This window comes from Pagrus pagrus (genome assembly GCF_965226575.1).
Source record: "Pagrus pagrus genome assembly, chromosome: 3".
Lineage (NCBI taxonomy): Eukaryota > Metazoa > Chordata > Actinopteri > Spariformes > Sparidae > Pagrus > Pagrus pagrus.
This window is the reverse complement of record NC_140187.1, coordinates 15,729,033-15,753,316: the sequence shown is the minus strand read 5'-3', so window position 1 is coordinate 15,753,316 and position 24,284 is coordinate 15,729,033. Positions and strand designations below refer to the sequence as shown.

At 40.4% G+C, this 24,284-nt stretch overlaps 2 protein-coding genes across 3 annotated transcripts in view; both read left to right on the top strand.

Moving 5' to 3' along the window:
* slc38a3b (solute carrier family 38 member 3b) overlaps positions 1-10,334 on the top strand; it is a 28,845-nt gene extending 18,511 nt beyond the window's left edge. For both annotated transcript variants that reach the window (XM_084347832.1, XM_084347833.1), the window contains 9 exons: positions 2,597-2,679; positions 3,946-4,004; positions 4,356-4,529; positions 4,654-4,733; positions 4,822-4,922; positions 5,751-5,875; positions 5,967-6,111; positions 6,992-7,095; positions 7,203-10,334. In XM_084347832.1, coding sequence (XP_084203958.1) covers positions 2,597-2,679; positions 3,946-4,004; positions 4,356-4,529; positions 4,654-4,733; positions 4,822-4,922; positions 5,751-5,875; positions 5,967-6,111; positions 6,992-7,095; positions 7,203-7,307 — 976 coding nt within the window. In that variant the 3' untranslated portion in view covers positions 7,308-10,334. The remainder of the gene's footprint in view (positions 1-2,596; positions 2,680-3,945; positions 4,005-4,355; positions 4,530-4,653; positions 4,734-4,821; positions 4,923-5,750; positions 5,876-5,966; positions 6,112-6,991; positions 7,096-7,202) is intronic.
* A 912-nt stretch (positions 10,335-11,246) lies between these two features.
* Positions 11,247-24,284, top strand: part of LOC311253467 (guanine nucleotide-binding protein G(i) subunit alpha-2) — a 43,953-nt gene continuing 30,915 nt past the window's right edge. Inside the window, exon 1 of the mRNA XM_084347476.1 lies at positions 11,247-12,049. Within this exon, the coding sequence (XP_084203602.1) occupies positions 11,932-12,049 (118 nt within the window). The 5' untranslated portion in view covers positions 11,247-11,931. The remainder of the gene's footprint in view (positions 12,050-24,284) is intronic.

Genomic DNA, 24,284 nt, shown 5'->3' with positions numbered 1-24,284 from the left:
TTGTCAGTGCTCTCGGTCGATATTTCTGTGCACTGTGAAATCTGACAAAGCGACGACCTCAAAATTAAATCAGAATTACCAAGTGAAGCAGACTAATAAGTTGTTAAAGCTCATACAACTTAAATTAAATAATCTTTATTTATTAATAATGAAGTAAGAAAACCGTGCCTTGCAAACACATGGTCAACACATCTCTCATACAGTTTTTAAGACACGCCTTCATTGGCTCAGAACTTGACTTGGATCGGTCTCAGTTGGCTTGAGATTTGACTCCTGGACTTGACCTGAACGGCTCGTGATTTCACGTCACATGTGAAATATAATCGTCTAGAATGACCTACTGACACATTGTCCAAAGGGGATGCGACCTTTGTGACCTTCTTTCAAGGGACAGACACACAAACAGATCTAGTCTTTATGCTACAGCACGCAAGGCCGTGGCAGACAGCTGATCCCACTGCTGCGTCACGGTAATTATTGTGCACATGACAAAAAAAACAAACTTAAAATTTTTTTTAAGACTTAGGATGTGACCTGGACTCAAAACTTGGACATATATTGGTCTCACTTATCTTGAGATTTGGTGCAGCCAAATTGATTGAATCTCAAATGTGAAATATAATTGTCCAAAATGACCTACTGACCCAGTGTCCAAAGAGGATGTGACCTTTGATTTCAAGGCGCACACACACACACACACATACAGATCTAGTCTATAAACTACAGCGTGTATGGCCATGGCGTGCAGCTGATCCTTCTACTGCTTCACTGTAATTGTTGTGAACATAAAGAAACTTAAAACTTTAAAATAAAAACAGAAATTGCACATAAAAACATCCTGGAATCACTTTGACCTCGCATGTTGTTCAGAAACAAATATTTTTATTGCATCACAAGATACACACACAAACACAGACTCACAAGTTAATATTATACAGAGCTAGGCAAGCCTTCATTAATCACACAGCTGGCATGTGTAGTCATTAGGCATATATTGCAAACACTTGGTCCCAGCTGTTGATACATGTCTTGTGTAATTTTTATGACTTCTGATGTGACCTGGACATGTCCTCACTGGCTAAAAACTTGGCTTGGGTTGGTGTCACTTGGCCTGAGACCTTGGCGGCGGCCACATTTCCCCTCACATGTGAAATTGAATCGTCTAAAATGACGTACTGACCAAATGTCCAAAGAGGATGTGACCTATAACAATTTCAAGGGCGCACACACACACACACACACACACACACAGATGAGTCGATGTTACAGCGTGTAGGACCATGGCAGACAGCTGATCCCACTGCTTGTGTCTCGATCGGAGGGTTAAGAATAACAGGCTTAGCAGCTTAAACAGGGAGCGGACACAAAGACTGTTCTATACACAGGATTTTGGAGGCAGTTGTCTTTAATGGTTTGACGGTCATGCCTATGAGCTCTCTGTTGCTGGCGCTCTGCTTAGATCTACACCTACTGATGTTTGAGATTTACTAACACTGTCCCTGGATTATATTTGTTTTCCTGAGTCAGACACACGGGAACAGTCTGTCTTAACTACTCCATTGTGCAAACTAGTGGCTGCCCACCTCGAGGTCTAAATCAGATCTATTCACATGTAAATAAACAAGCTGTTAACCACAGATCATCCGTTTATTATTAACAATCATACAGGGGCTGATTAAAAGCTAGAAATACATCGGAGGACGAGGCCAGAGCACCGTGATATAGAGACAGTCAGATATTAAGTGAATGCAATAAACCTCTGATTACATCCTGGTACCAACATGCCCACATGTCTTAAGAGCGCACACATATACATGTCATTATGTTTGTTTATGTACTGGGAGGACATGTGTGGTTCCCACATTTAGCAGGTGATGATACAGCAGGAACACTGGACATGTCTTTCCATCCTCAGATGTCTTTTAGCTTTAACTAGATTCTTAGTTTGGGGTGATTAAATGCTATTGACACCAAATTTATGAATATTATGTTCAATTTCTGTCATATTCTACACCGGCCTTCACACAGCGCCTTTAGGGGTGAAATTATTTCTGTGTGTTATGGTATGGGGTGAGTGATAAAGATATTTTTTGGGAGGGGTTGGTAAAAAGTAAAGAGAAGGACAGATGGCCAAGTGTGATGCAACAAGCTGACATTGTTGGTAATATATACTGACTCCATCAGTGCTGCGATGTTTAGGCTCCAGCATGTCTTCCCTTTCTGCAACTGTGAAGTGTCACATAAATCATCAGAGTTATGTAACTGCCTATTCCAGTACGTCTGTAGAGAGAAACATAAGCAGACACGTTTTTTCCACCATTTCAAGGCCAATGATGTTCCCAGCAGGTTGCTGTTGGTCTGACACATGAACCATTTGGACCAGAACTTTTTTAACAACCTCAAGTCGTTTGACAAAGTGCTCTCAGACTACAGGATTTTAGAAAAAGGTAGCACCAACAGTTTCACCAGACGTGTAAACCAATTTCTAACCACTTTCCACTCTATTTTTGTCTCCGTCTGTGTGTACTGTGTCTCTGTGCCAATGTTTGAAATACTGAGCTCACCAAAGTAAACTAGATTTTTTTTCTCCAAACAGTCTGTGGTACTTGAATGGAAACTACCTGGTCATCATGGTCTCTGCCTCTGTCATCCTGCCCCTGGCTCTAATGAAACAGCTAGGTGAGTATAGCTGATGCAGCTGGACCTGTATTGTCGAACACTTTCTTGTAACTGCAGTAAATCAGACATATCCTCAGTGTATCTGAGGTTTCTTTACTTTTCCAAGAAATCTAGAAATAAGTTGGCTCCAGTTTAGAAATAAGTTAACTCTAATAGTGTTCAAAGGTTCGAAATATGATACCAGTGATGTTTTTGTTTTGGTTTTTTTAGCTTAATTTTAGCACTCTGAATTAAAAAAAAGTCAAGAGTAAAGGAAAAATTCACTAATTTAAGTGTAAAATTACTTAAAACTAGTGGAGTATGATTATGCTGGTACTTTAAATATGTGTATTTAGTGAGAGAGAATGGTATGTGGCTTCGCTCTATCTAATACAGCTTGGTTTACCAGTAAACAAACCATTTTAAATCAACATTATGTAACTTTTTTACCTTAAAATATCAGCTTAAAAATCTTGTTGATGGCTCAGTGTCTTGTAATAGGGTGAATGGTGTATCTGTCTCAGCCCCCTATCACTTGTTTCTGCACCATGTAGCTTCAGTGAGAGGGTAGATCACAGCGTTACATACTGTACATGTTAACTTCAACACACAACACATAACATTGTTATGATGTAATGAGTTTTGTTTGTAGTTAGCACCCACATTACAGACCTGGTGTTTCTTACTGTGGTGTTGCACTCAGAAACTGTGGGGGACATTCACCTCCAACAGCTTACCTAACACATACCGTACATTTGCCAAATTTTGGGTTTTTTTCCAAAACATTTTTCACCTTTGGGACTCAATTAAAATTGTGTTTTCTTTTGACTTTTAGCCAACTCAGATAATGGCATTTTGATGGAGTGACCTTCAAGTCAAGCAATTAGTGTTTGTCTTTGTCCCTCCACTGGCAGTGGAAACAGCAGGTGTCCAATTAGAAATCATTTTCCCTGAGATCATCACACCCTGTATTCCAGCCTGAACCTCACACACACACACACACACACACACACACACACACACACACACACACACACACACACACACACACACACACACACACACACACACACATTAAAACGTGCTCTCTCTGGTGACATAGTGCTGTGAGGTCATTCTGATTTGGCATTTTCATGCTGTTTTCTGCAGAAGCCTCATTCAGAGAACAGTAGGAAACCTTCTGACTGTAAACTTTGTGGACTTCTTGTGTAACTACAACACAACACATGAAGGCCAAATGGTTCAGCTCAGTTTAAAATTAAGCAACCTCTCTTGCTTTATTTCCAGGTTACCTCGGCTATACCAGTGGATTTTCTCTCAGCTGCATGGTGTTTTTTCTCAGCGCTGTAAGTTGGCCTGGCTCACACAGTGGCACTTCATCACGGTGACTCTTAACAAGGAGCCTCATTTGTTCTGGCATGTCATCTTGGCACACATGTTAGCTCACTTTCCCACCTTCGTCTCTTTCCCACCCTCGTCTCTATTTTCAGTGGTATGTGGCTATGTTTGATAAGGCGCATATAAGAGCTGCCTCGACACATCAAAGGTTGAGAGTAAAACCTTAGTGCTTACAGGCTGAGTCACACTAATCTGATGTGAAATGGCTTTTTTAAGCTTGCGAGGGAATATTGAGGGCCCTTGTTTACATCCCCTCATCCTTATGTCTTTTCCTTGATTATACTTTGCTTATTTTGCAGGTGATCTATAAGACATTTCAGATTCCCTGCCCGTTCGAGGAATTCTCAGCCAACAGCACTGCCGCTCACCACAGCCTGAATGTGTCAAGCCACGGCCACGAGTACAGCAACGGTCTGGTTCATGAGGATGATGACGACCACTGCGCCGCACGCATGTTCACCATCAACTCACAGGTAGGTGGCTCAGGGAAAAAAAAGAAATGTTGAAGTCTGCACGTGCTTCTCGCCAGCCTGCATTTCCACATGTATTTCGGGCCTGCTAATCATAGACCGTCACGTGTTTATTTGTTCCTCACAGACGGCATACACCATTCCCATCTTGGCTTTCGCCTTTGTCTGCCACCCCGAGGTCCTGCCCATCTACACCGAGCTCCGCAAGTGAGTCAGCCCTCTTTCAACTGCGATATTTGATAGCATGCCTGTGCAGAATTTGGCATTCACTCAACTTTCAACTCTCTGATTTTAGTCCAACGCAGAAGAGGATGCAGCAGGTGTCCAACATCTCCATCCTCGTCATGTACACCATGTACTTTTTTGCCGCTCTCTTTGGCTATCTGACCTTTAAAGGTGAGAGCAGCTGTCCCTGGCACTGTTTTGGAGTTTGTGTTTACAGTATTGTATTACATTACAATTTGGAGTTTGCGGGTCCTCCTCATGCGAGTTTCTCTAGTTTCCCACAGCATCAAAAACATGTACAGTATATTAGGTTAATTGTCCTGTCAGGGCCCCTAACTGAGGCACTTGAACTGGAGTAGATCCCTGGGTGCCGCTCAGAGGCTACCCACTGCTCCTAAAGGATGGATTAAATGCAGTGACCAATGTTCACCAAGTTGTACTGAGTTGTGTGCTTTTATCCAAAGACTTACAATACATCAGTGCAAGTGTACAGTAGTCTATTAGTCAGGGCATTGATGGATACGGTATGTTATTTTGTCACACAGTAAAGCAAAAGAAGTGCTGCTTCGGTGTAAACAGTAGAACTGAGATACTTTTGGGGTAAAAAAGGTAAATGAAGGTAAAAAGAATAGAGAAAACGTACGTGACTGGTTGCTCTATGTCATACAATGAAGATACAAATTATGTCGGGAGCTCTTGGAAAACGTTAAAAGAGGCTAGACCAGAGGCTATCCAAGCACTCCGAATATTAGAAAATGTATCAAACGGGGAAGGAAACAATCTCTGGTTATATGTTGTTTACTATAATGCCATGTAGTCTTTATGGTTAGTATTTGTCACAGAGCCTGGGGCAGTATGTGCTTCTCTTGCTGCTCATAGAGCACAAGCTCCCTCTTGTGGTGACACTGTGCTCTCCAGTGATAGGAGGCATTATTACTGAGTGACGCTCCGCATGAGAAAACTTTATTAATAACGTCTTTTTTCTTTACATTTCTACAGACAATGTGGAGCCTGAACTGCTGCACACTTACAGCCGGATCGACCCTTACGACACTTTGATCCTGTGTGTGCGTGTGGCCGTTCTCACAGCCGTGACGCTGACCGTCCCTATCGTGCTGTTCCCTGTAAGTCTGTTGTTGGTTTGCTCCCTCGCTAAATATCTGATCGTGGTTTTATCTTCTCACTGAATCCTCCTACCTCTGCATCTGTCCACAGGTACGTAGAGCCATCCAGCAGATGTTGTTCCCCACCAAGTCTTTCAACTGGCTGCGTCACATTGCCATCGCTCTCATTCTTCTCACCTTCATCAACATGCTGGTGATATTCGCTCCCAACATTCTGGGCATCTTTGGCATCATTGGTTAGTACAGCGCCATCAAGGCATTAACACCTTCTGTTAGTATTGAGGCAAATTATTTTCAAGGCGCACTGCCCAAAAAACATCATCACGTCGATGCACTTAAAAGTTGTGGACAAGTAGCCAACATACTATCAAATATCATACCTGATTAACACTATTATTTATCCACTTTATAAAAGTTATTGATGTTGTCATGGTTTGCTCATTCTGTCTGTTTACAGACTGACCCTCCTGTTTGACATGCCAGGTCCTGACACAAAAAAACATTCAAAGCAAAAGTAAAAAAACGTGACCAGCGCGTGTTTGCTCTCAGGCAAACTGACGACCTGAGTCAATATTATTGTCAAGCTCTGTCCTCAGATCGGCGGTCATGTTTCACAGGTTACAGGTGAGAGTTGAAAACATTTTGGTGAAAGGACTGCCGAGGATATCTTCAAAGCAACGAACTCCACTTTGCAAAACATGCATTCGAGTACACATGTAGGGGGACATACGAAGCCACATGACATGAAGATCAGATGACCCAGTTAATGGAGCTGTTTGCAAAAACCTTTGTCTATCTTTAGGACTCACAATCCAGGAATTACACTGCAGTTATTTTGAGTTGAAACACGAAGAAATCAAAAACAAAGAACAACACAAAAATATAAATTACAGTATAATTCGCCCAGCAGTCGGCTTTATTGCTAATTCAAGACATATTTTGGTGTATGATGGTCACAATAAACATATGAAGAGAAAAGTAAAAGAAACAACGATAGTCTTCAGTCAACCTGAAGTTAACAACATATTATGTGTTGATGTCTCCTGAAAAAGATTAGGGTTGGTCAACTTTATGTCACTGCCTATAATAAAACTTTTTTTTTCTTTCTCCTTACAGGTGCTACGTCGGCTCCCTGCCTCATCTTCATCTTCCCTGCTGTCTTTTACATCCGCATTGTTCCCAAAGATGACGAACCCATGACCTCTACTCCTAAAATACTGGTGAGCCTCTCAAACCTGTCTTTATGCTAATTTACTGACTGCCACGGGCTTTTGTCATGGTATATATTTGCAAATTGCTAATTAACCGTCTGTCTTCTTTCCTTCAGGCTGCCTGTTTTGCTGCGTTGGGCGTCTCCTTCATGGTGATGAGTCTGAGCTTCATAGTAATTGACTGGACAACAGGAGGCGGTCTCGCTGCAGGAGCCCACTAGATGCTGCTTCAGTGTGTGTGTGTGTGTGTGTGTATATGTGTGTGTGCGCGCGCTTGTGTGTGGACTTTGGAAAGGGGGGAAACAAACTGGTCCGTGTGATGGGGAATACTATCGCTATCGATGGGCACACACTACAGGGCTGCTCAGCACAGGGCCTGGGGTTTGTAATAATATACAGTATAACATATTGATACTGATGGAGTTAAATTAACTTTTGACTGTAACTTAACACATATCTGAACAAAATCCTTTCATACTGTAACAATGTTTCAATTTAACGTAGTGCAATAGTAACTTTTATGAATAATCAGGAGTGAACAGGGTCTGTTTTAGTGCGACTGAGTCCATCCATGATGGTGAAATGGTCCTTTCCTTGTATCTTCCTCTTTATTTACACACAAACAACTGCAGCTGGTACTGTACAGAAACAGAAGACACGATTGTCTGAGAGACTGTTTAAGTAACTCTCTTACAAAAAATATAAATTATTTTCCTCGAGACGCACAGAAGTGGACAGTCAGATGATCTCACCCTGAACCAGCAGCACACTGAACAGCTTCGTCGCGGCGTCATATATAAGACAAATGAGCGCTTTAAGGCCTTAGAGAGCAGGCGACTTTTCATTTCATGATCTGTCAATTGCCAGAGACGTTACGTCCACGCTTTTGTTCCAGATCGATTAACTTTCTTCAGAAACCCTGGTGCCTTTTAAGCATTTGGAACAGCACACAAACACACAGTAAAAACAGGAGTATATATTTATTTAGCTACAATATTTTTAATTTCAAATGGACTATATTTAACTACTGTATATGATGAAGTTAATGATCCAGATACATTATGTGTAATGTCAGTTTTTGTCTGGTATAAACAATAGAAAGTGTTACGACTGATAATATTTCAAATGCTTGATAAAATATCATGCTTGATTGTAGGGATTTGATTCCTCACTAAGCACATACAAGCCAAACTGTGACCTTGAATATAAACCGAGTACAGTGTAAGCTTACCCCGACAGTCCACCTTTAAGTTCAGCTCATGAACCTCATGAATTCCTGATATCCCCTTTAAATTTCTCAGTGTTTTAAATTCAAATGTTACTGTATGTTTTAACACATGGTTGAAGTTTTATGATGGCTACATGCCCATTGAACGGAAATTAAAACCGAACAGGCTAACTTAAAGCTGCTGTAAGTGATATATTTGTAATAAAACAAGAGGAAATACAAATTTTTGGTATCCCTGCCGATTTTATCCAATCAGGACAGAGAACTCCATAAAGAGGCGGTCCTGTCTGCTCGTGAACGTGGAGAGAGAGAGCAGGGTCCTCCTGTTTGCTGCGTTCGCTTACAGCAGCTTTAAATTCTTTAAATTAAATTAATAGTTTGACATGCAACATTGGGAACTACCCTTATTCATGTTCTTGCAGAGTGTAGGATGAGAAGATTGATCCAGCACCTGCAACGCTCATTAGTTAACATTTTATATCTTGTTTATTAAACCTGTAATCTTACAACCAGCAGAGAAAACATGGTATATAGCCACGCAGATAGTTTTGGTCACCCATGTTTTCAAGTACATTATATGGAAAATATGAACAACTTGATGTTCAAATCTCAAAACCTGTGCAGATAAAACCAAAAACTATCTTTTTAGTAAATTAAATTTATTTTTTATAATCTGGGTGAACCCGCAAAGCTCCGTGGGTTCGAACAATACCGTGCCAAGCAACATGAATTTGTAGAGATGAACCCGCTGGTGGGTGTGCCAGAAGTTAATTTTTAATTCATTTGAAGATGTATTATGCTTTTTTCTGATTCTGTCGTAACGTCTTTGCTGTACTGGTTTGTAGTATTTGGATCTGCTCTCACCCTTGGTGACTATTTAGACTTGAGGTTAATGTTTTGCATGCTGTTATGTCCGTTCCGTCCCGTAGTCGATGTAGTGAACTGCACAGATTTTCCTGCTGACGCTGTCATACATACAGTAGATGTTATTGTAATACTTGGCATCTTATTGTGAAGTGTACTGAAGTCCCAGTCTGTGCTGTAGTTATTATAGTGTTATATTTGTATTATGAAGCCCTTGTTAGAAGATGCTACATGAAATTATGTTTCAAATGTTAACGTTGTGTATTCTGTCAGTGATGGCGCTTTAATTTTGAGCTTAATTTGGAGATGTGTTTCAGTAGTTCTTGAGTAGGTGAACTTTGTGTCCCACAATAGCACTGACAACCTGCATGTAAGTTAATTTGTATTACAGAGCGCAGGAGCATTTCATTATATGGAAATATATAGATCACTAATGAATGAAGTTTAAAAACAGCACAATTTTTTAAACCGGGAAAAACTCAGAGAAATGTTATAACAGATATTTGCTGCTTTTACCCAAAGATGGTTTTATATTTAATCGCAACTCTCAGGCTTCTGAAAAGTCCTGCGTAAATCATCACTTTTCTCATTTATTTATATATTTACTCTATTTTGTGTTTGTTTAGCCATTTTTGATTGTTTTCTGATTACTACAGATAAATTATGAACAACAGCAGAGGAAATATTTAGTGCGCGTATTCACCTCTGTCCCTCGCTTTTCCACGTGTATTTGCAGTGGTTGCCGTGGTGTAAAATGAAGGTTTCGTTTTGTCACAGTTCGTCTTCGCTTTATTGTAAGGGATCATGCCAAAATAACAACTGACTACCTACCGCTTTGAAATGCCTTCAGCTTTTAAACAGGTACCACAGTTTTAATACCAGACTCAGTATATCAAATATGCATTTTTCATGTACCTAAACAAATCTATGTGATATTTTATTATAGCTGTTGTTCAAGACATAAATCTATGGAAATGACACGACTATGAAATTATAATAAGGTATATGGATTTTGGTGAATGAGATGTGGCTTTATATAAATAATGTATATAAATGTAAACCTTTTATATTTGTGATGCATATTTACAGTAGCTTGTAAAGTGTAAATAGCAGGGACAGTTTTAGTTTGGCAATAAAATAATTGTAGATGTTTTTACATTGTCTCTGTCGTCGTTATTTCTCCTTCACCGAGGCTAACTTTAATTTTAGCAGCGCATAATTGTGGCTTTGAGCCTATCATTTGTGTTTTGTGTGTGTTGCCATAAATTTTTAAATTTTGTTACTTTTACATTTAATACACACACACACACACACACACACACACACACCAAACACACATGTATTTGTTTACATGTTTTGAAAGAAGACTTTATCTTTTCCTGCTCAGTGCTCTTATCATTTCTGTCAAGGCTAAACTGTGTTTACAAAAAAAACAACAAACTCGTACTCTGGGTCATCACGATCCCTCGCTGCTGCCCTCGTTAGGTCAACATACTGCAAATGTGTACAAGTTTTGACTGCGACACATTTAGATTTGATTGTGGTCAAAATAGCAGACAGGACACACAGGCTTCTGTGTTTCTGACACCTCGGGCACTGTAATCTGAATTTTTCTGAAACATTTAAGCCGTCATGTGGGAACAGATATAACAGACCTACAGTGTCTCAGAGGAAGAACATCGCAGCAAGTGAGCAACAGTTAAATGGCTCATTAGATGTGAATTAGCAGTTGTGTATTTAACATTCACACATTATTTTAGTTTTTATCAGAATGTTCTCCATTTATGTTTTTGGATGTTTATTATTTTTCTTTTTTTGTTGCTATTTTTTCTGTAAATAACTTCGGGTGTCATTACGTGCACGAATTCGTCTTCTTCTTCTATTATTTTATCATTATTACACATCACTCCTCATGACTTTTCAGAACATACAGCCCAGTAACTGCCAGAGGAAACATTTCCTCATGGCCATGTGGGGGCGCTGTCCTCCCACTCTTCTCTCAGAGTGCGTGCCATGCCATTTCATGAACATGTGACACAAAGACCCTTTAGACGTTTCAGCACTCCTTCCTGCACCCCGGCGCAGACAAACCTCCTGCACCCTCCAGTCAGTCAGAGCTCGGGTGTGACTGCTGTGCATCGTTGTGCTCAGGCCGCATCCATGAGAGGCGCAGAGGACTGACGCTGGCACAGCGCCCACTGCAGTCTGCGCACCGCGCTCCGCACGTCACGCCTCGCCGCCTTCCACTTTAATTGGCTCCGCGCGCGCCCTACAGCGGAGGGCTCACCTGTTTTAATTGGACCGTCGCTACAAGTTGTCCGAGTGACGTCGACGACACTTCCAAGGCGTCGTCGGGACATCTGGTTTCATCCGAGGAGCGGAATTTTGGAAACGGACGAGGACTGCAGCGGCGGCGGCGGCAGCTCACCAGGCCGACGAGACGAAGTGAAGGCAGTCTGCAGCGGAGCAGCGAGCACAGGCATCTCAGCCTGTGGATGGATACAGGACAGAGAAATGGACCAGCGGTAACAGCCTGAGATTAAAAAAATAAATAAAACAAATCAGAAAACAAATGATTCGGGTGCATCTGCTTCATCGTTGAGCCTCAAGTTGCACAGGACAGCGGGGACCCTGACTTCTTGAACAACTCCAGAATCGGCTGCTCCATCCTCTCGCTCTCGGCGCAGGTTGGCACGTTGACACCATCAGACCTGAAGCCTCGTCTTTGCGGTGCGCCCCTGCGTTTTGGAGCCATGGGCTGTACGGTGAGCGCCGAGGATAAGGCTGCGGCGGAGAGGTCAAAGATGATTGACAAAAACCTCCGAGAGGACGGAGAGAAGGCGGCGAGAGAAGTGAAGCTGCTCCTGTTGGGTAGGTCACAGCTGCTGGTGGGCGCACCTCAGGTTTAGAGTCTATCAGACGAGAAACATCTCAGAGAGCATTGAAACATGATCTGATTATTAACTCCACACGATGCAACACGAGCAAGAGTTGGGAATTAAAGACAAAATAAAGTTTGGACTTAGATCATAACATAAAACACAACATGGTGTCATCAAGCCACCTACAGAGCTCCTCCAGCGAGCCAAGCCTGGGCCAGATCATTGCAGCTACAGTACAGAAAACAGGTCATTATAGCCATACTCAGACACAGTCTGTAACTGAGCCATTACTCAACCCATGTGTCCATATACTTAGAGATAAGTCAGATATCATCCTGTCAACATGCTGCACAGCCTCTCAGAGCCTCGAGCTGGCGCTTTGCCCAGAAAGCTTAATTCAATTTATCAAACCTGAGTGTGGACCTGCAGACAGCTAAACATTAACAGGGTCACACATCGGCACCGCTCTCTTAAACACACATCAGTCTGCTCCTACAAAGACATACAGCAGAAAACTATTACTCTGTTCGCTGACGGCAGGTGAATAGAGCAGTTTCTATTAAGTAGTATCTGGAGCTCTACTTCTTCTCAGACACACACCACATCCTCCCACTCACTACCACATTCTCACTTCCTCTCTTATCTGAATCATCTGTCTTGGTTTGCTGTCATCCGGTTTTTGATTTGTTTTTCTTCTTCTCAGCGTTTGTGTGTGTGTGTGTGTGTGTGTGTGTGTGTGTGTGTGCTGGTGTGGGCGCAGTTGGACGGTCGTCCTCCTGCTGTGACGAGCTGGATCCAGGCTGCAGGATGGCTACTTGTTAAGTTTTGAGAACCTGCAGATGTGAAGATCCAGAGGTGTTTTGCACTCATTAATGCTCAGCCTGAGGCAGAACGGTCATTAATAATACAGTGTTTTATCTTCTAGTTGCAGCCTTCAACTAAATTGTTTGTGAGAGAGAATATTCAGAAGAGCCTCAGGCAGCGTTTGCTATCTGAAGACCGACAGCTCTCCCAGTGTAAATGTATGCCACATGTCCTCTCGTTAAATGCGAGCATTGTCTACAGTAGCAGAAAGCATATGCCGGATGAACCTGTAATATACTGACGGCCCTTTGATGAGTGGTTTCTAATCTTTTGTTGTTCTCGACACGCTCAGGCTGCTCTTCTTCCTGCACAGACACACACTTCTAAACGAGACGAGTATCGTGCATTGTATATAATGTCAGCGCAGTGGAGTCGGTGTGGCAGAGAGACTGTAATGAGGTGACAGTTGACATCACAGCGAGCGAATAGAGTAAAAATAGCAGCAGTATTTTTGCCTACATAATGTGGAGGTAACAGTGTTCCTGAAGTGGGTGTTTTTTTCATGGAGGAAATCTTGACGTGTCAAATTCAAAATGTCTGCTGTCATAAAGGGCCTGTTATTAGCATGTTAGTATCACAAACATGTAAGTGAATTTTTAACGTATTTTGTCGTCAGAATACACACGTTTCTTAAAGCAGTGTGATGTAGAAATTGGCATTTTGTGCGATTTGGCGCCCCCCACAGTTTCTGAGTGTGACACCACTGTCGTAAATACAAATCCCGGGTTTGTGACAATTTGTCGGATGTAATGTAGGTGATAGCTGAAAACAAAACTCACTGTTAACTCAAAACTCCATGTTATGTCTTGAAGTAAACATGTATGTAACACTGTGATCCTACCCTCACTGAAGTTACATAGTGCAGAAACATGTGATGGAGGGGCAGAGATTTGTAGAAATAGAGGCCTACTGGTCATATGTGTGTGTATTGAACTGAACTTTCTTACAGGACAGCTAATGTTTTTCGAGTTTTAAAGCTATTAAAACCATGCTAGCTTACCTGTAAGTAGCTCTCAAAGCTACTTAGATACCAAAGCTTTAAAGGATTCGTTTACCCAAAAATGTAAATTCAGTCACTATCCACTCATCCCATGTCGATGGGAGTTTGGTCATTTACAAAACATTTCTGGAGCTTCACAGCAAAACAGAGTTGCAGCATTCTCCTCAAAAAAATGGCTCCACACAGCTGGCTTGGTGTGATCAAAGTCTCCAGAAGCCCTGAGATCCCAAATTGATTTGACACACGTCGTGCTCGTGCACCCACTTTTAGATGGTGTGCGTGCCAACGCTTTTAGCTTAGCGGCTACAGTGAAGATTTCAGCTGGGGGGTCAATTCAATTGAAAGCTGATCGTCAAATAATGATGAAAATCAACAATCGAACAATGCAAAATCAACCAGATTACAAAGGTACAAAGCTGACCAACATTTTATTGAGCTTCTTCCAGACATAAAGAGCTTTGACACGTCCTCTAAGTGAATGTGCTGATACTTTAAGCCATATTTTTAGCTTGAAAAAGAAAAAAACTTGACAGGTCAAAGGAAACTCCTCTCTCCCCAGTATGAGTGTTGCATGAAAACTGATTGCGCCATGTTGCGCCATTCTCTAGAGCTCTCTGTAACCGACGCACTGGATGGCACGTCTTTATCAGAACTGGAACCAGGAACAAAAACTCATGTACAAATTTGTGATGCAACATCTCAGAAAGTGAGGGTCATCAGTCCTTGATATTGTATTCACTTATAGGCACACATTTACACATAGGCTGTGATGAAACATCAGGAGTTTCTAGTGGTCAGTAATGTTATATTATGATATTATGATGTAGGATGAAGCCTCTTTAAATACTTTGTAAATAATCTATTTAAAGGTGTCTTTTTGGGCACACATGAGTTATTTGACTAATAAGTGGTTGTCTAAAAAAGAAGTTAGAAATGCTTTGTAAATTAAATTTTTTTGTGTTTTGCTTTCTTAGTTTTCTATGATAGAAGGCTCATACTTAATGATAGATAAATATTGTAGTGGCATCTTCACTATGCACTGGACTTTAAGCTAGTGATGCAAGATATGGACCTTATATTTGATTCACATTTTTGTGTAGTTTGTACCTGTAGTTTATGCACACCTGAAGGTAAAGGCTAAGAATTAATAAGCAACGATGGGTTATTTAATTCTTCTTTTTCGTTTTAAAAGGTAAGAATCTGACAAGACAGTTTTAAAATCCCTGTCGTAGATTTTAACCCAAAAAATGATTTAATTTAAAAAAAAAAAAAACTTCCTTTGAACTCCCCTTAAATCAGCCTCCACTGCAGCTTATCTCTAATTCCCACCCCGGGCAGACGACGATAATAATAGTGCTTCACAGACATGACTCACTTCTCATGACAGAGGGAAGGGCTCAGGGTGAGACTGTCCACCCAGAGATGACAACTTCACAACTGCCCACAAACTGAAATAATACGCTTCTGTTCTGTTAGTCATGTCTCTGCAGAATACCGCTAAGTACTCGATAAATGTGTGTGCGCGTTTATGTGCTGAAGCAGCAAGAAACGGCTCCTCGCTGCAGTCACACACAATTTCGACTTTGATTCAGATTTTGCACCTTTGCAGAGTAAAGTAAACAGTTATTGTTGTGTTTGTTCTGCGTAATGAAACTGAACAACGTCCAATAAATCCCCCGATAAAGATTATTTTTGGTTGCAGCATGAAAGAGTGACCTCTAGTCACAGAATATCAGAGGCGATTTAGGGATTTTTTTTTAATGAGGTGTCTTGGCTGCGGGTCACAGTGGACTAATGAGCAGAGGCACCGCACATCTATCAGGCTGTGTGTGTGTGTGTGTGTGTGTGTGTGTGTGTGTGTGTGTGTGTGTGAAAGTGAGGTCTGTGAATGAGATAATGTGCATCTATATAAAGCAGAATGTACTCGAGTCTGTGCTTGATATAGTGGTAAGTTCTGAGTATTTCTTGAGGCAGGATGGTGGTTTATGACCTCCTTCGAGAGTGCTAATGTTTTTTACGACTCACAATTTATAGTGTACATTTAGAAAGAATTAAATGACAATGTTGTTGTCAGATTGATGTGACTTTTACATAAAACAATGTCCTCCTGCTTATAGGGTCCACTGCAGCCTGTCCCTCGCTTTGGGTAGAAGGCCTATTGTGTCCATTTTGTGTACTAATTCTGAGCAGGTTTTTTAGTTTTTTACACCACAAAGTGACAAAGATGTCAATATATACTGTATACTAGTGTTTATAGACACTGTATGTACATTATACTTACAAGTTGTTATCTTTATTTACATGTTTATGTTTTGAAATGGAAGAGATTCATACAGAAGATAGATATTGTTAAATAGCCTCATTTACATCAAGTTACAAGTTATTAATCCTTGTAAAAACTTAAATCAGTTTTGGTCACTAGAAGGCAGACAAACTCCAAAACAAGCATGACAGACACACACCTGTCATATTATAACAGTGTTTCCCACACATAAACTTTACTTGGGTGGTCTCCAAATATATTTGGTGACCCATTTTAGCAGTCTATACTTTTATTTGTTTTTATCCCACCGAGAGAACGGCGCCACCCGCGATCGATTAACTAGAGGACAATCTGCCCTAACTCTTCCCCTCCCGTCTACTGTCAGTCACATATGCTCAGCAGAGAGCGTCTGGTATTACATCCCTCCTGTAATCCACTGATTGTGATGTGACCTCTCCTATTTAATGTAGGCCCACTTATGCCGTTGTTTTATACAAACTTGTCCTGTTAATTGCAATGTCGTTAGGCGCACGTTGGCTTGGATCGGCAAACAAGCCCCATAGATAGACTCAAATATAACGATGTATTTCAACCAAATCCCTCAATGTCGATTATTGTGAGAATACTGTCTATTGGTACTTTGACAAAACATTAACACAATGAGATTTTGATTAATAATTAACAGTAATGTGGATAAAATGACTAAGTGGGTAAAAACAAGTACTAGAACAAGTAGGACAGTCTGTTAAGTTAAGAACATGACATCACTTTAATGTAATGCAGCCTTTAAAACAAGGAAAAGACACACAAACATCATGATATAATAATAATTAAAATTGAAGACGATTTCTCATATTATGATAAACAAACTAAAAAAATGTTAGTGCAGTTGGTAATAGCATTAAATAATACACATCACAAATGATTTATCATATTTATGTGTAATCCTCTAGTGTTAGAGCGTTGTGCCGAGTCTTTCTCAGATACAATGTATTTTAATTTATACTGATAAACTTTCTTCTCTGTAACTCACTTTGTGATGTTGCTCTGGGTAGTTTCTGCAGAGGAGCCTGTTTTTCTGCCTATTCATTGAAACTTGTCCACAGTTTATCCTCATAGCGCTGGTGCGTGTGCACGGCAGAGAGTGAATTATGATAAAGCCCCCGGGCCTGTATGTGATTTTAAAGTAATTTAAAATATGTTCTGCATTTTCTGTTGCTGCAGTCGGAGAAAATGTATCTGTTGACTTTATGATAGCCGCGGCTGTGATCCAGCAGCCGTCTGCAGTCTTTGAGGTTATAATGGAAGTTTTACATGAGAACTATTTTCAATTAACTGACATACTTATCACAGCTCACAAACACATGCACAGTAATAGTCTGTTCTCAGTCCTCATCTTCTGTATGACAAACCTGATCCCTCCCCATCTTTCATTTTTTCCAATCACACTTCCTTTTTCAGGCCCATTTATAATTTAGGACGCTTCTTTTATCTCTTTTCCGCCACGTCTTTTCATATTCCTCCAAACCTCCCTCACGCAGTAGGTGAAGAGTGCAGGAGTGCCGCAGCAAGCGACGAAGTCGTGTAAGGTCCAAGTCTCATCGGGATGTTACCTGTGTCAACTTCAATCCACTCGTGTTAGTTACACCTGACATCAAAGCCAGCTTGCGTGTAACTTGGTGTGACCTTGCCCTCTTAATTGGTTTTGGATAAACACTAAAAGACTTTGTCAGCTGGATGGAGGGTTTAGAGTGATGGTGAGGTAGAGATAATAGATTTGAGGAAGCAAATAAGGGACAAACAAGGCAAGATATTTATAAATCAATTACCTGGGAAAACATCAGGCCGAAGCTAATTGTCAGCTCTATATACAGCTCTCAATATCAAATATGAAGGAAGTTGTAAATATTAAAACTTAAGGTGATGAGACGTAAGGTGTAAGTCATCGATTGCTACATCAAAGCATAGTCCTGACTACATTCACAATGAATACAGTCAGCTGAAGCTTAAAGAGGTGCAACTAATGATTACTTTCCTAATGGATTAATATGTTATTTTTCTGACTAATATGGTAATTGTCTGGACTTTAAGCCTTAGAAAAGAGTGAAAAATGAAAAGAAGTCCCAGATGATGTCTTCACATTCGACTGTTGTCCAGCTAACTGTCAGGGTTAACAAAAAAGGGACACACAAGACACGCACAGAGGCAGAAAGGCGAAGAGCAAAAAGTCCAACAAATCCAGACAAAAAATCTAAAATGCGTGTAACAAAATGGCTGGCAACAAAAAAAAGGCAAGAAGTAGAATCCAGGAAACTGAACAGTAATACAAAAACAGAGGACAAACCGTAAAGCCATGGAGACAAATCCACAACAGGAGAAATGAGGAATGGGGAACAAATACAAGAACGCAGGCAACGCATGACTGAAACAACCAAAGTGACCTAGAGTAAAAGTAAAACACACATACACAGGTACTGATTAACAAATGAAACACTGGTGTACAGAGAAGCCATAACCGTTTTATCACCAAAATGATAAAACAGGAGCTTTCCAGATTATTTCTCTTTTGTTGGCCGCATGAAATGTCAACGCGATCAGATTTGATTGATAAACCTCTCCACAAAATATTCCTGGATTCAGTGTAACCTGAATTCGTCCTCTGTCCTCTCTCATCTCCTTGTCTGTGCTTGCTTCCCTGCCAGCCAGATTGGTCCAGAGGGAGACAATTGGCTGGGCGGGTATATTACAGTCATCTATCAGTCACACACTCCTAGATGTGCGAGCCGATATCATTAACCTGTTAAGAACTAGCCTCTATTTTGTGTCTCTGCTCGATAATTAACAGTGTATCTCTGAAACTGCAAGGTCTATTTGAATAATCAAGGTATCATAATAAAAGGGAACGCTTGAAATATTTGTTCAGACGTGTAAGTATAAGTATATACTGTATGTCACTGGGTCCGAGCAAATTAAGTTGGCACACACACTGAGGTGGCCTTCAAATCCCTAGCCAACCATAGCAAAACATTGGATCATTACTTCTGCCAGTTGTTATGCTAATAAAGTGAATCAGAACCAAATTAGAGAGATTTTAGTGCACAGGCAGAATCTCCAAATGTGCCATTTTGGAACATTTTAGCGCCATCTGTGCCATTTACCAGGTACCAAACTATATGTTTCACCATAGGTGCTCAAAAAATAGCCAAATCGGTCCTAACAGGTAAGGGTGGAACTGTAATGTTTCATATTCTCATATTCTTCAGAAGAAGTCGCCTCAAATTAAACAGAGTGATCACAGGCTGGTGTAAATGTGCATCTGAACGCATTATCTTTAGTAGCAGGTAAAACACAGGTGAAGCTAAGTTGTTAATGAGGGGTCAGTTCATTTAAGTGCTCCAGTGAGTTAGCATGAACTTTACCAACTGAACCCTAAATGTTGTTGGGAATTGAATTGAATACACCTGTGCTTTTTCCTGGTATAACATGTCAGGTCTATTGATGGAAATCAGACGTAATTCGTTACAAAAGACGGTAAATTACAAAAAGTATTCTCATATTCTTTCATCAAGAGCATATATGATTAAATCCAGTTGCAATTTGCTGTGACTGGATTTTCTAAAACATTACGACAATGTTGTGTCATCAGGTGCAACAACAAGAACAAGAACTTTGCAAGCATTTGTGCCTTAGTTACATCAGACAGATTTTCATCAGCAATGATGGTTGTTTAATGGTGTGTTCACCACCAGCGAAGGGAGTTTGAATAGATTTATACTTACATTGTTTGATACCTAAAATTCTCACTATCATATTGATCTTTCATCATACAAATAATGATCTATCTTCAGTAGTTTAGTGCTGAGGAAAAGGGAGCAGTCTGAGTGCTGCCTGATCATCACAGAGCTCCTGCTGTTTGGAGAGGTATTTCCAACTTCTCGAAGTTTGGCAGGAGCCAGAGCTCTCTGTCTCGCCTTCCTGTCAACATTTTTGGAGGAGCAATTAGCTAACCTCACCTACATCACCAGCTGCTTAAGGGCTTGAACATTAACTCAGTGCACTGCATTAGCACAGTTGCTTTGCTGTTTGAAAGGTCTACTCAGATGCAATGTACATTCAGTACATTCAATACTGTTTATTATCAGTGGCCCAGGCTGCAGAGTGCATTTAAGTTGAAGCTCCATGTTTCAGTATTCTGGTCACTCATCGATTTAACTCCCAGTTGATTCCTGGCAGAGCTCTCAACCCTCCCTCTCCACACATGCATTGAGAAATTCATAAAATATACAGTAGTTTCACCACTTACACTTTATAGCACGGATCAAAGGATACAATATACATCTGTGGTAGTCAGCAGCAAGTGTGCAGGTTATAATGAAGTTATATCCAGTTTTAATATTAAGTTAGTTAGTACGACCTCATTACCAGACGTTGCCTTTTCGAGTGTGTGAGGAAAACCTCTCAAAACTCTTATTACTCCGATTATGCTTTTTTTCCCTCCTTTTTTCCTTTCCCTTCAGTGTTTTATAGGTTCTTGTTCATGTAAAAGATCTTGAAAGTTAAAAAACCCAAAGTCCGCACCGACAGAAGCTCCTCTCTCCCACAGAAAACACTGCTCCTGAAACGCCTCATCGGTAGTCCCGCCTTTAATTCTGTGACTTTGTGACGTCACGCTACGTCACCATGTCGCACATTTGCTAAACCTATGCCTAGAAGCTAGTTCGGCACGTAAGAATTTATTTAGCACAGCTGCTTTGTTGTTGTAGGCGGTGCTGGGTCAGGCGTGTGTGAGCTGACCAATCAGAGCGTTTCAGACAGAGGGGGAATACAATGCTGCAAACTGGTGTGTTTTTTTAACATTAAAACATGTAAATCTATGCTAGTAGTGACACAAATTTAAATTCTGAACCTGAAAATGAGAATAGTATGTCTCCTTTAAGTGTGTGTATTTGAACTCAAAGGTCCTCAGACAGAGAAAGTGTCATGAGTGAGTTAAGTGAATACATTTTGGTGAATTAAGTTAACATTCGTTGTTAAAAAATCAGTGATTCGAGCTCACAAAGATGAACCAGTCTCGTCTCTATACCTCTCTGCCTGGTTGCCATGGTTATGTTCATACTGAATGACACCCTTAATACATTTTTCATCCTTTTCATTCTGCAAAAACAGCAGGCACCAAAAAGCTTTCAGAGATCATGTTTTATCGTCGTACTTGAATGTAAAACAAACAAAATAATTAGAGCTAGTTGAGACAGATGGTGATGTTTTGCCAAGCAAAGGTTGACATCTGTCAAAACAGCTTAAAATCAAGGTTTTAGTAGATGTGTTAGTCTTTGTTTACCGCACTGTGAAAAAAAGATTGTAAAAATAATTTTCCTGTCATAAATTCTTAAAAGAACAGCCGGGAGTATCATAAATACAATCTGACAAAGTTTCCCGAGTCATTAAAAGTTCAATCTTACAGCCGAAAGAGCAACAACATGAAAGTGTTGTTGCTCTTTTTATATTGTGAAGATAAAAATCAGCACCACCTGACTGTGACCTGAATATTTCTTGCCACCACAGGGCATCATTAGTTCCTTTTGAGCAAATCTCAGATTCAGTCTTTGCAGAAATTTTATAGTTCGTTTTAATGCCTTCACAAAAAAGTCATACGGTAACTCAGTGAGTGTCTAAACAAGTCATCTGAACCTGAATCGGGCTTGAAATTAATTTCATAAAAGTCTCAGCATTTTCAGTTAAAACAGATAGATGCTTTCAGTAAGAACAGTTCTGATAGAGTCCCTTAAGATGAACACCACAGCAGACAGACAAAGGTAGCAACATAGCGGAGCATTTATCAGCAAAAGTGGCATATGTAAGGAAATTAACTAGATTAACTGACGTGTGCAGTCTTATCCCAACAGTCACACACTTGAAAAGAATGTAAAACAAGTAAATGAGAACATTTGAAATGCACCAGCCTTCCAATTTGACTTGTTTTTCGCAGAGACTGATGAAAATAAAAATGCCATCAGTGTTTGTGGTTGTTAGTCGGCCAATTTCAGTCTGAACAAAAATACTTTACTAATGGCAAAACATAAATTCTGCATCCTGTTATGTTTTAAATGTTTAAAACATTAGTATTGCCAGCATTTGTACCTCAGAGCCTGAAAGAAGGATGCCCGTCTGTAAGTGTGTGCTTGAAACGCGCATATCTTATCTCTAGTGTAAACATTAACTGGTCAAGCACATTTTTAATTGCTCTAGTTTGTGCAAAAAGTTCTTGTGGGAGACCTAATTTGGTTGCATCCAGACTGAATTAATTTGGCATTCATTCATAACCATCCAGTGCTGGAGTAAGATTTGAATGTCATTAACGAGACATTATTCCTCCAGATTATGAACTACATTTGGCTTGAGGCAGAAATGTAGGTTTAGAAATATGTATTATTATAATAGGAAAGAGGTGGTTTACTGTCATCCATCTATTGATTCAGCTTGATGCGTTATTTCTGCCTGTTTCTCTCATCGTATAGTCTGTAGGACAGTCCAGTCACTACTTAATTGGCTTTTTACTGCTGTCAGCTGTGCTTCAGAGCTACACTGTTGTTAATGGTTGCATTTGTAAGCTGCGTCAGACCCGCCTGTGTTAATTTAGCTGTCTCTTGTGGTTTTGTTGTGAGTTAAGTGAGACTTGAAACTAACCAGTGACTTGCTTCCTTTAGTGCTCCCCATTAAACATGTCAAGATTACAGTTAACAGTTTATTGATCTGCAGCATCGCCCGATACAGTTCAGATGAGATTTAATGCACACAGGGGCCCTGCTGTCCAGATGAATGGATATCTTAAGTGTTAAGTGTCAGAGTATGAAGCACTAAAACAACACACATGCTTAGTAAACCATGGAAGGTTTATTGAGCATGTCAGTGGTCCGAACCCTCCACTTGTCACAGCGTGCGTCTCAGCGTGTGCAGGATGAAGTGCGTTTTACAGTGAGGTGACATGACATGTTGAGTAAACAAACATGCAAAGTAGATTTGCATTAAGGGAAGAAAATCAGTAAACAAGATTAGTTGACACCACTCTCACGTCTGTGCGCTAAATATGAAGCTAGAACCAGCAGATGGTTAGCTTAGCGCTAGCGTAAAGACTGGAATTAGAGGCTGGTGTTCAGAGCTTCCAGTACGGACCACTAGCTGCACAGCTAACTGAGCTAACTAGCTATTGGCAGCAGTTAGCACTTACTTCGGTGTTATGACCCCTTTCGCTCAAAGTGTGAATTTGACAGGTGGCCAATTCTTACGTACTGCACCTTTAAATAGTGTAGGCTGCAATAATTCTTTACTGCTGAGCTAGTCGCTTAATCCTGCAACAATTGACTTTTTTAATTAATCATTTTTTAATACATTTTGTGGCTACAGATTCTCATATGTGAGGATTTTCTGCTTCTTCTGCTTCTTTTTGCAATTTCTTCTGCTTTTTGAGAAGCACAACATATGCAGATTGAAACCTTTACTGTCGCTTTGAAATAAAGCAAAATTGCTAATAATACTCTTTTGCATTTTGCATTCAAATTTGACATTTACATGCTAAATAGATAATCCATTAATCAGGGGGAGAAAAATATCACTGAAACAGTAATGGATCTCATTGACAATAACATTTTCTTGTGTTGAGTAGTTCTGCATATTCCATTATACACTGCTTTTACTGGATACTTATTCAGACTGCCTGGATAGTCGTAGTCTGAGTCATGCCCATCAACTTTGTAAGCATATTAAGTTCCAGCATGAAGAGATCTTTAAGCGTTTTTTGTGAGTGTGAGAGCCTTGAATAAGTAATCATAATCATTCGGCAACAAAAAATAAAAGACCATTTCAAGTAAAGCAAAAACCAACCAGAAGATGAATTTGCCTCAGTCTTTCTCCCTCCACTGTTCACTTCAAGTTCAGAAACACAACAAGCTGAGGTTAAAAACAGAGCACAGACAAAGCTGCTACTGAATGAGTCCGCTCCGTTAAAGTATGATAGTTTTTTCTACTTTCGGCCCACGCAAACGTGGAAATGTGTTGATGCTCGCAATTTAGTTTTGGTGAGGCAATGCGGTGGTGTAACCA